The sequence below is a fragment of the Pinus tabuliformis genome, chromosome 2_2 (assembly GCF_031772625.1).
Source record: "Pinus tabuliformis cultivar Carrire ecotype Pingquan chromosome 2_2, CPIR1, whole genome shotgun sequence".
NCBI lineage: Eukaryota > Viridiplantae > Streptophyta > Pinopsida > Pinales > Pinaceae > Pinus > Pinus tabuliformis.
Window position 1 is genome coordinate 690784538 of NC_142300.1, and position 12479 is coordinate 690797016.

The 12479-nt window shown below is 33.6% G+C and overlaps 1 protein-coding gene across 1 annotated transcript; it reads right to left on the reverse strand.

Moving 5' to 3' along the window:
• Window positions 1-4743: 4743 nt before the first annotated feature.
• On the reverse strand, window positions 4744-10422 carry LOC149194549 (serine carboxypeptidase 24-like). Its single transcript, XM_089407708.1, has 10 exons — window positions 10038-10422; window positions 9837-9944; window positions 6770-6865; window positions 6580-6672; window positions 6229-6314; window positions 5788-6027; window positions 5429-5562; window positions 5204-5299; window positions 4979-5084; window positions 4744-4884 (listed from the first exon to the last, which is right to left on the reverse strand). Exons 1-10 carry the CDS (start codon window positions 10420-10422, stop codon window positions 4744-4746), a joined length of 1485 nt encoding a protein of 494 aa, XP_089263834.1.
• Window positions 10423-12479: the final 2057 nt, after the last annotated feature.

Here is a 12479-nt window from a genome sequence, read left to right on the forward strand (position 1 = left end):
AGATGGATAGGGTTAATTTTACATTAAAAAGGATAAAACAAGAGGTTCAAGCTTGGATCTCAAAGCAGAAAAGGGAACTTTGGAAGGAGTTGTTAGTTATTAAGCAAGAAATTGAATCTCTCATGGACCCTTTGGTCCCTGAATATTGTATGGAACAAACTATGTTGAAGAGAAAATGGAGATGGCTAATATTTTTTCACATTTGGTCAATGATGAAGATATCATTATAATGGACAAGCCAGTAACGGAGGAAGACCTATTGGAGACTTTGAGGAATATTGTGAAGGATAAGAGTCTGGCGGCCGATGGATGGCATGTTGAATTGTTTATGTTCTTCTTTGATCTTATGGGTTTAGAATTACTATTGATGGTGGAAGAATCCCATTTCTTCAACCACATAACAGGTGCTACTAATGCTACTTTCCTTACTCTCATTCCAAAAAAGTCAAGCTCTCCTAATTTTTCTGATTATAGGCCAATATCTTATGCAACTTTGTTTATAAAATGGTCTCTAAACTCATTGCCAACAAAGTCAATATACTTTCACAGCACATCACCCTGGAACAATTCAACTTTATATCCAATAGAAAAATCCAAGATGCGGTATCCATCACCCAAGAGTGCATTCACACAATAAAATCCAGTGAGATTAAAGCATGTCTTATGAAAATTGATCTCATCGGGGTCAATGACAAGGTAGATGGTGATTTTCTCAGAATGATCCTTCACAAAATTGGATTTCTGCATAGACATATCAAATGGATAATGGCCTATGTATCTTCGGCATCTTTAGTCATATTAATAAATGGAAAGCCTATAAATGTCTTCATAATATCGAGGGGGCTTAGGAAAGGATGTGTTATTTCCCCTATCCTCTTCATCCCAGTCGTCGATGCACTTAACAAGGGTATTAGAGCACATAAGGAGGCGAGTACAATTGTCAGATGTAGCGTTACAAGTAATACTTTTATAACTCACCTCTTGTTCATTGATGATGTACTATGTTCTTGTGAATGCAATATTTCCGAATGGGAGTCCTCCTTCAAAGTTTTTATAAATTTTGGCAAAGCCTCTTGACTAATCATCAACAAAGAAAAATGGAGGTCATTTTAGATGATGAGGGTTCTGAGGTAATCAAGCATATAGCTTCACACTTGGGGATAAAGTCTCATGTCAATGTTTAGAGGTTTTAAATAGTTTGAGTTTTTCTTAAAACCTACTAAATACGAGAACCTGGATTGGGCCTCTCCCACTAAAAATATGAAAATAAGTTAAATCGTTGGGATCACAAATGGATTTCTCTTGGTGGCAGGTTAACCCTGGTTAAGGTTGTCTTACAAGGAATTTTTGTATTTTGGATGCATTTGTTCTACCCTGTTCGGACCATCGTTAGAAGAATTGATGCAATCATTAGTCAATTCCTTTGGTTGAGGGCGAGTGATTATAAGAAGATCCACTTCATTCAGCTTGAATCAATTAGTAAGCTGATTTAGATGGGAGGATGGGATATTTGTAACTCCAAACATTTCAATCTTACTCTTCTATCCAAGAATTGGTGGTGGATTTTCAGTGAGAATGGAATCTGGAAAGAAATTATTCCTGGAAAACATCTACAATATTCAAATTTGGTGGATTGGGTCATTGTTGGGGCCCCATCTATTGACAAAGCTTCCCAAATATTATGCAGCTTGATGATCACTAAACCTTGGCTATGTAGCAATTTATGCTAGCAGGTTGGTTGTGGTGTGAAGGTTCTTATCGAGTTGGATGCAATTAAGGGATTGCATGGTAATCATACGCATTTGGCATATATCATCCATTTGCTCAACATGATGGGTTTTAGTGTCAATGGTGGCAGACCCTCTCCTTTTTCTCCATTTATCTAGCCACATGCCTAGGAGATTGGTCTCTTGAAGGAATTTGAGCTTGAATGGAAACAATACATAAACCTTCTTTGTGAGGCTAGCATCTCCCTATGTCAGAAACAAGATAGGTTAGTGTGGCATGGGCACATTATTGCAGGTAACATCTCTGCAAAGGAAGTCTATTCTCACATATCTATGAACAATCAACCAAACCATTTTGCATACTGGACAACCCTCATGTGGAAGTGGGATGTGCCACTTAAAACTCAAATGCTTCACCTCGCTGACTCTTCACGATCGTATTTAACCTAGGAGAATCTGGCGAAGAGGGGATTTTAAGGTCCTAGGAGATGTCGCCTTTGTAGATTAGATTTTGAAGATTGTGTCCACTTGTTCTTGACTTGTTCTTTTTTCATTTCCATTTAGGAAGAAGTCTCGAAATAAATAAAGGTAAGTGTCCAGATGGATCGATCTTTTATCCTTGCATGCCTTGTTTCTTGGGCCACTAAACAAAGGGCTTATAGGGTTGTTTCGTTGTATACATTGTTGTTCCCCGGAGACAAATCCTAGCTATAAGGGAACCAGTGCTTGGGACATCTCAAGATTGATGAAAATTTGTTAAAATTAGTGGCCGAAGGGACAGGCCATGAGGGCTTGCAACAAAGCTTCTAGTTCTAAAACCCCAGCTTTCAAAATAGAATGGCCAGAAAACTCTGAGGGTTGCAGGGTCTTTGGATTGAAGGAGTGGTTTGAAGAGAAATAAAGAGGGCAAAGTTTATATCCAAGCAATTAAGAATCTGAATATAACTTCTGCAGAAAGAATAATGAAAGACTGAGAAGATGTGGATGAATTTCCTGAATGTGGAGTGCTTCATTAAGGGTTTCAGATTTAGATAACATGAGTACCTGCAAGTAAATTCATGAAAACTTAAATTGAAACAACCAACTGCATCTTACACTATCCAAGAGAAAAAAAACATAAACGAATGTTGAACACAAAAGAGAAAACAATATGCAATTTTTTTATTTCAGTTAATCTTAAATCTAAAATCAAAACTACTACATATTCTTTGATTTACATATTCTTTGATTTCAAAAACATTTCAGTGTTACAAGTCACTCATGAATACTAAACTTTGAACCCTCTACCATTGCCGATTGCTCATTTTCTGATTTGTATTCTCTTCTTACTACCTAAATTATTACCTGACTAATTATCAAATCCAGAATCAGTTTTGGAACTCACTCCCAACTGGATTAGAAAACACTTTTTTAAATTGTTATAAAAATTGCAACTTAAAGCTTTCTTTTCTTTTAAAAATAGAACTAAAAATATGTTTTAATAAAGCATATCCTGCTCGACCTAACATGGCATATAAATTTCAATTTTAATTTTCCAAACTAATTGAAAGTACTCATGAGCACAAGCCCTTGCCAAAAGCTTCGTGGAGACATATCGGAGGATGGGGATGTTAATGTGGGTCCCTGCTATTATTGCGCACACGTCACTAGTCAAAACCATGAACTGTTTTCAGGGGCAGACCAAAGTGGTTTCTGGAAAAGTGAAGGGTGTCGTAAAGATCAACAGAGGTCGTCGATCACTTTGATAGGTAGTTTAAGGAAACTGCTTTCGGGAGCTGCCCACCATTTAACCTTCGTGCCTTTTGTCCGCCCGAGAGCCCACTGGATCTGGGCATGACGATGTGTTCACCGTCAATTATTCTGGAACTTGCAAGACGTTTGTTTCTTCGTCTTTCATGGTTGCAGATTCATTTTCGGTCCTTCAACTCCTTTTGAACTTGTTTCCCAAAGAACTTCCTACAGCGCCCTCAAAAACGAGTTGCTTCTCGCTCAGTACCTTGTCATCTTTCAACAGTTCCAAATTCATAATCAAATTATTTTTTTGCCGCTTTCTTGATCCTTTGCAATTAGCCAATTCTTTCTTTGATAGATTCATCCTCGACCTTCTATGTTTTGTTATCATCTATTGTTATCCAACATTGAGCTCCTCAAGCATGTGGAGATGTAAGTCTTGTGGCAACTTCAGAATTTAAGACAGCAGATTTGATCTCAAACTGTTCAAGGCAGAATTTCAACTTGAAACCCTTATCACTAGAATTAACAAAGATTAAAGCTTCTGTTGAACCAATTCCAGTTTGAGAAGGGAAAAATGTAAAGTAGTTTGTCATGCACATCACATGAAATCCAAAATCGCTGCACATTGTTGGGCACAAATTCATCATACTCGTTTCCTCCCATTTCAGTTAGTGCCAGAATTACAGGACGATACAGCGCAAGTTTTTTTTATTATTATTTTCTGGAAATCTGCCCTTGAAGTTGCAAAGATGATGCACTGACAATAACATTGAATATGATGAACCAGAAATCTCAAGTCCCCTTCATACCTATATGGTAGAAGAAGATCTGCCTCATATAAAACCAACGTAGCAAGTAACTCCTCAAGGGATGAAGACTACAGACTACCTTGTATTTTGTTATTTTTGATGATCCGGGATTGTGTTTCCATTTTGCTTTTGTTATGTGCGCACCCGGCGCCTTTACTGCTCATAGATATAGTGCAAGGGAAGAGAATGAGCTTGGGCTCACTGAACACAGAAAAATGTATATGTAACTCATCTTTAACTTATTTAGTGAAGGACGTCTGTTTGAAAAAGAATCAGCAGGACTGCTTGCAGACTCAAACGAAAGCAATTTCAATAACTGTTTATTTTGGCAAAGCCTTCCCTTAATTGCGAGCAATTTCCATAAACTCTGATTATTTTCGCAAGGCCTTCCCCTAATTACAAGCAATTTCGACAAACTCTGATTATTTTGGCAAGACCTTCCCCTAATTACAAGCAATTTCGATTAAATGCGATCATTTTGGCAAGGCTTTTCCCAGCACAAAATATTTGAACAACTTTAAAACCCTGGACGGTTGAAATTCTGGAACTTCATGCCCCGCGCCCCTCACGGTAGCAAATGTCAAACCCTTGTAAATGACAGTGTATCCACCGACCTGCAGCAGCCACGAGAGCGCATGCTCAGATAAAATCAATATTATCATCAAGAGTTTATCTGGTAAATTAATGGCACTGATTCTATTGTGTTACCTCGTCGCCGTTAGCCCAGGGGTACCATGGAGTCTTAATTGGAAGCTTGAGCTCATTGATGGAGAGTCTTGTCGCAGTCACAGGAACTCTGGAATCCGTGTCTCCGCTGAAGAAAAACACGAAAAAAAAGCTGTAAAAAAAGATACTAACCAATCTTCTTTTCACTTAGTTAAATTTTTTATAATACACTCCAAATTAGGGAATTGAAATTGTCCTATATTATACCTGAAAACAAGTATCTTCAACCCATTTGCAATTAGTTGACGATAAATTGGTAAGACAGTTGGAAGAGAATCCGCCCAAAAAAAAGAAAGAGCATCACTGTTACGGAGTCACGCGAAACCATATTTTAGTACATGAAGTTGTGACCATAAGAAGATTGAAAACTTAAATTGTCACACACAAAAAAAAAAAATTGATATCAGTAACTAGGTCTAAAGTTTGATGTACCTGCACTGGGACCAGCTATAAGTAATGTTGGTTACATTTGCATGTATGGCTTTCTGAACTTCGGGCCTATTAAAATACGCGGATACGTAGTTGTCGATGCAAGGATCATATCCTGGAATTTCTGCTTCTTCTTGCTATTTACACATCAATCATAAGTACAGTCAATCTTTAGCAAACATATTGCTGCATTTGCCTAGAAATAAATTATTATTCAAGGAAATAAATATCAGGGATAGAGTATTTATTGCACTCACCCTTCCATTTGGATGAATTAGCTATGCATGTGAGAGCATAGATACTGTAAATTTTACCAAAACAAAAATTAAAAACACTTACAATGCGACATAGTTTGTACTCACCCTTGCCGTTTTGAATGAATTATCTATGCATATGGGAGCATAGATGCTATAAGGATCGATATTTCCCATTGCAGCATACACTTGACTTTCCAAACCATAGCACACCGCTCCATCGAATTTTGAACCAGTGCATTCTTTAGTTACTTGCTTATAGAGTTGATCCGATATCAATGCATGACTCCATGCGTACTGAAATGTTCCAATAACATCTGTATCACTATTCATTACGCCGTTTCCCACCTGAACAAATTGAATGTGCACGCTTCAGATTAATTGGGTGAATAAGTTTCCAAGTTTGAGAATTTCGCATGCCGGCAAGTTTTATATCCGAAATCTTCACATAAGTATTGAGCAAAAATATTGGTATGTTGAATTCTTTGTGTATGCATTTCGATTCAACCAATATAATTTTCTGGAAATCAAAGTCTGAGTTGAACTCACCATTATTCCTCTGAAATTAATAAACGACGCCTGCGACAATTTTTTGTGCTGTAAAATTTTTGAAGCCAACTCTGGAATGTAATTTCCTACAATCAATAATTATGGTTAACCCCTAAAAATAGATATTTCCCTTTAAACCAAACCAGCTTTAGGAATCTCTCTTGCAGCACTGGCATATTTCGTCTTACATCAGAGTTTCTAAGGAATTTGAGGAGAAGGTCTATCAAAAATATATGTCTCTCAAAAAATGTGACTTGCTCATTTTTTAATCATAACTCATCAAAGCTATGATCATAACTCAACTGAAAATAAAAACGGTTAAGGCACTACAGGTATTGTAAACGATACTACCTGCATAACTTTCGCCTGCTATGTAAAACTTTCGAAATTTGTATTGTGGGAACCTGTTGAACCAGTTTACCAGGAATGCATACGAGTCTTCAGCTGGAATCAAACAAAAACCTCGTTAACATGTTTAGATTTCCCATCATCGCTTAAACAAGGCTTTTTTTCAAGAGAACCGAACAAATCCACAAGTTACCGGTAAGTTTATCGCCAGTTCGCGTATAATCAGATGTCGTGTTCGAGTAGGAAAATCCGACGCCTGCCGGAGACTCCAAAAACAGCACGTTTGCCACTGTTGGAAGCATGGAAATAATTGGTTGAGTCTAAAATAATATAGAATTCATATTAAAATATCATTAATATAAAAATATAGGATTCATTGTCTCGGCGTGATGTTACTATTATAAAAATAATAATGAGTAATTTATAATGAAGTTCGCTATAATGGGATTTTTTGGAGATTCGGGTGACGGAAAAATTGAGGTTAAATTTTGATTTGTATTATTTAAAATACCCTGAAAAACTTTTGGGACGCTTTAATTGTGCAGAAACTAGCTATCAAACTTGCGATTCCAATAAATGATGATATTGACCAGAAAAACTCACCGAAAAAACTTCCAAAAAATAGCATTATAGACAACTGCTAGGTTAGTATTTGGAAAATTAATGTAATATTTTATTAAAAATATTATTTAAAATTATATTATTATTTTGAAAAATTAATATAAAAAATATAATATTGACTCAAATTTAAAAAATAGATAATTTCTGATATTCCACTAATATCACTCATTTACACATTAATCCATCATTATGTTATTATTTTTGAAAAAATAATGTAAAAAATATTTCATTAATATTATCTTTATAATTACTCGTGTTATTATTAAAAATAACTTTAAAATATATAATTAATTTCAATTAAATAAATAATTGTGATATTCCACTAATATCACTCATTTACACATTATTCCATCATTATGTTATTATTTTTGAAAAAATAATGTAAAAAATATTTCATTAATACTATCTTTATAATTACTCGTGTTATTATTAAAAATAACTTTAAAATATATAATTAATTTAAATTAAATAAATAATTGTGATATTCCACTAATATCACTCATTTAGACATTAACTTTATGTTATTATTTTTTTAAAAATAATATAAAAGTTATTTTATTAATATTATCTATATAATTACTAGTGTTATTATTAAAAATAACTTTAAAATATATAATTAATTTAACTTATTGAATTGCTCAAATTTATAAGTATATATTTTTATATAATTTTAAATTTAAACATGTTCATATTTTTAATCATTAAACTCACTTAAAACCAATAATAATTAAATTTATTATTACTTAAAATTTCAATTTAATTTATTTATTTATTTATATTTATAATTATAATGAAATAAATTGTAAAATTAAATATAGTATTTTATAATTTGATGTGAAGTTAGGTATAAGGATGTTTAGTTTGGATTCGCTACTAGCAAGCTAAAGGAGTAAATCATCTAAGAAAATGAATAAGGATAATATTAATATAATTATGATTTCCAAATTTAAGGATAAATTGTAAGATGATAAAAAGTTTGAGGGGAAAGGAAGCTAAAGTGTTATAAAGAGGTGATTAACTTTTTTCTTGTTAACTAGATTTTTCTTTCTGACTTGACCTCACTCTTGTTTAATAAGAAAATAAACATTGCAAAGATAAGAACTAATTCTCATGATCTTTGGAGTGAAAGAATCTGCCCGCTTTGGGATAATAAGAGAATTGAAGATGAAAAGTGCTTTCTCTTGGATTGTGCGGCACTTTACATAGGTTTTCATTTTCAAAACATTTAATACACTACCAACCTTCACTTCTATCCCTTCTTTTTGAACATAGAAAATAAATATTGAAGAGTCTCAGTGAATCAGAGTTGAAGATGAAAAGTACTCTCTTTCATTGTGCAACCCCTTACATAAGTTTTCTTTTTCAAAATATTTGATACATCACCAACCTTCACTTTTCTCCCTTCTTTTGGAACATAGAAAATAAATATTAAAGAGTCTCAATTAATCAGACTTCATGCACTTTAATCATCATCATCTTCAATAAATATTTCAAATTTTCAAATTTAAAATTTATATAATAAATTATATAAATTAATTTAATATAATATTTAAATAATAAAATAATATTAAGCCCCAAGAGTTAGCTCAATCGGTCAAATCAACTGCCTTGCCAATGGGAGATCAGAGGTCGAATCTCGAAAGCTCTTGGGGTTAGGCCAGTAAATAGGCCCGACGGGTGTTGATGCCCTTTGGGTGGCATCCGTGAACCAGTAAGTGAAAAAAAAATAAAATAATATTATTTCATAATTATGATAAATTTGAATTAAATAAATATTTCAAATTCAAAATTTATATAATAAGTGATAGAAATTGATTTAATATAATATTTAAATAATAAAATAATTTTATTTCATGATTATGATAAATTTGAATTAAATAATATTTTAAGAATGATTTTTTTTTATAAAATATTATATAAACTATAAAAATAAAAATAAAAATTTGATTTTCAGGGATTACATATATATGGATGGATACCTAAAAGGTATACTCATAACGATCTAATTCAACGAACAAATACGAAACCGACCCAATTACCTCGATGTTCTTTTAAATACCAAAATCCATGAATAAATAAATGAGATATATGTCGTCCCTTTGTAACTGAAATGTAAAAGGAGTTGTCTATAATGCGACTTTTTGAGATTCCGGTGACGGAATCCGGCGGAAGAAATTGAGATGAAATCATGATTTTTTGCAGTTAAAATGGTTTTTTAACTGCATATTCGGATTCAGCGCCCTGGAAAACCCCTGGGACGCTTTCATTGTGCAGAAATTAGCTATCAAACTTGGATTCCGATAAATCACTGCCAGATTTTCACCGGAAAAAATCGCCAGAAAGGCTTTCAAAAAGTCGCGTTAAAGACTACGTCAATGTAAAATGTACTTGGATTTTCTAATACATCTAAACTAATACCATACTATTTCAAACCAGCAAATCTTAAAACCATCTTAAGTCAGGTTCCGGAATGTCAAAGCTATTCCAGATCTGAAATGTTAGACCAATCCCAGATCGCATCTCAGATGGAACTAAGCTGGTTCTACCTTAATCTATGCTCCCAAAGTATTAAGCTAATCCAAGATCTGAATGAACGAATAATTATTTAATTTCCTGATATAAGAGTGGGCAATACTTGCCTTGGTTCCATGCGTATGGATTGTAGTTAAGAGTTCTTCCGTCTGGGTTAACGCGAAAAGGCCCCAATTCCGCCATTGCTCCATATCCCAACGACGAACATCCAGGCCCTGCAAGAGCATTTGTTTGTGAGAAGTAGGAGGATCGATCAATACAATTATTATTGGAAAACTGTGGAAAAACAAATATTCGAGCGAATTTACCGCCGTTGAGCCAAAGAAGCAGCGGCTTCTTGGAGGCATTTCGAGTGGCCTCGGCGAAATAGTAGAAAAGCGCTCTGCCTGCCTTGGCATCGACTGTTACATATCCAGAGTACTGCCGGAATTTGAAGCCAGCCGGCTGCCCGGGAAGGCCTCGCGGGAGATAATCGGCTTCTTGCGTGGGCCCCTCTGTCAAATATTCGGAATCATTCTTGAAGCTCACGGTGGCGCTGTCAGAGTCCCATTGTATAGTTTGTATGGTATGGTTTCCGTATCGTGTAGCATTGCGCCACGCCCGCAGTTTGTCACCTTGAGAGGTAAGCTGATGAGTCTGAGCAACTGCTGCGAGCAAAAGGATTGAGAGAAGGAAAAACTGTATTCTCTGCATCTTGGCAACCAGGCAACGACAGAAAATCCGAAGTTGTATTCTTGATTAGGGTTTTCAAGTACAGACTAATTCAAGGAGAGATAGGATGCGTGACTTATATGAGAGATTGATTTGTTTTTTCCACTTGGTTCGGAAGATAAATCTTATTAGTAACTTCAAAAAATCTACCAGAAAAGTGATTAATCCTAAAATTCACTCTAAAATATTTAAGTTAATTATTTAATATACTATTTTTTGTTTTTAAATAATTTTTCCTTTGCTTTCTGGTTTATTCCTAATTTACGTCTTCCTTTTTCTATTCTAGTTTTATAGCTTTTTTATGTTAATTTCCCAATGTTCGTTTTTCCTATTAAATTTCTTATGAATGGTGGACGATGAATCATAGTAATTTAATATAGAATATTAAAATCTAAAACAAATTTATTATTTTTAAATTAGAAAATTACACACAAGTGTCCACGCTAAAATAGAATGTATACGTTTCTTTAAAGACATCAATTTAACATTTAAATAATGAAATTTTTTGAAACAAATTTGTATACTTGTTATTAATTTTTATATATGTTTTATTAGCAAAATAATTAAAGTCCTCATAATAGGAGTTAAAGAATTAAGCTTGGGTGGGAAGATCTTAACTTAATCCATCCTTTTGTATTTTTTGTACTAACAAAGTAAAGCTCTAAAATTAAAAGGTGAAGAATTAAGATTGAATTTGAGGGTCTTAACATAATTTATTAGAGTCTTATTGTATAATGTGAGGATTTTAACATAATTTAACAAGGTTTTATTGTATAATTTTAGGGTTTTAACATAAGATTACAGTTTGATTGGGCTTAATGGTTAAGATTGTGTGTTTTCTCCTAAGAGGTCATAAATTCAAAATCAGAGGGGTAGATTATGTATGCCTTAATTCCCGCAAGTGGGTCCCTTGTCCTAAGAACAAAGGGGTCTCATGGTCTCATACACAAAGGAGTCTCAAGGTCTCGTACACTAATTTGGTGTCTCGTCATGACCTTAAAAATGGATAATAATAATAATCACTTTTATATATGTTTTATTAGCAAAGTAAGTAAAGTCCTTATATTAAGAAGTCAAGAATTAAGCTTGGGTTTGAAGGTCTTAACTTAATTAATCATTTTTTACTTTTTTATTAACAAAGTAAGTAAAGCTATGAAATTAAAAGGTCGAGAATTAAGATTGGATTTGAGGGTCTTAAAATAATCCATCATTATTTATACTTTCCCACGGGATAATTTATTTTTCACATAGGTGATAGAAATTTATATGTTTTCCCACGGGACAATTTATTTTTCACATGAGTGAAACAACATAAATTTATAGTAGAAATAAGTGTTGCATGACAGCTTAGTCTGTGGACAATCTTAATCGATAAGTTGGAAAAAACAACTTAGACTATATAGACAATCTTTATAAATAAGTTATAAAATACAAAGTGAATTGTGAAAGTCATACTCTCTAATAAGAGATACTCATTAATGGCAAAAAAATGGGCAAGGTAAATAAAGATCCATTTATTTACTCAACAAAATGGCTCAAGACAATAAATAGAAGGAAACCAACATAGCTTTCAAATTTTATTGCTTCACCTAGTCGAAAATCAGCTCTTTCCTCATTATAAAAGAAAATGAAAAACAATTCTTTTGATTATAATGGAGGTCAAGGGACTCTAGTAATCTTGGGTCTCTTGCTTTACTTCCAAAAAATTATTATCTATGTACATTTGTCAAAAGATAACGATAATTATTTATTCATAATTATAAGAAAGGAGGAGTGTTGGCATTGTGGCTAATGTGTTGCCCTCTGATGGCAACCTCCATGTCAAATATGTTCTTGATGCCAACCTGGTTATAACATAATGTGTTGATTATATAACTATTGCATATGACATGATTGATGGTATAGGTATTACAGAAGATAAGAAAGAGTATTGACATCTCAGTTACAGAATGCATGGAAATTGTGAAGTTTGAAAAGTATACGCGACCCTTGTGAAGAAGAGTTGCATAAATACACAGGTTATGTGAACAAAAGTATCA

Excerpts from the sequence above, each read along its gene's own strand:
- LOC149194549 (XM_089407708.1), bottom strand. The coding sequence starts at position 10,422 with ATGCAGAGAATACAGTTTTTCCTTCTCTCAATCCTTTTGCTCGCAGCA. Across the intron at positions 6,028-6,228 it reads TTAATTTCAGAGGAATAATG|GTGGGAAACGGCGTAATGAA; the intron begins GTGAGTTCAACT and ends CAATTTGTTCAG. Across the intron at positions 5,563-5,787 it reads ATTCATTCAAAACGGCAAGG|CAAGAAGAAGCAGAAATTCC; the intron begins GTGAGTACAAAC and ends ATGTGTAAATAG.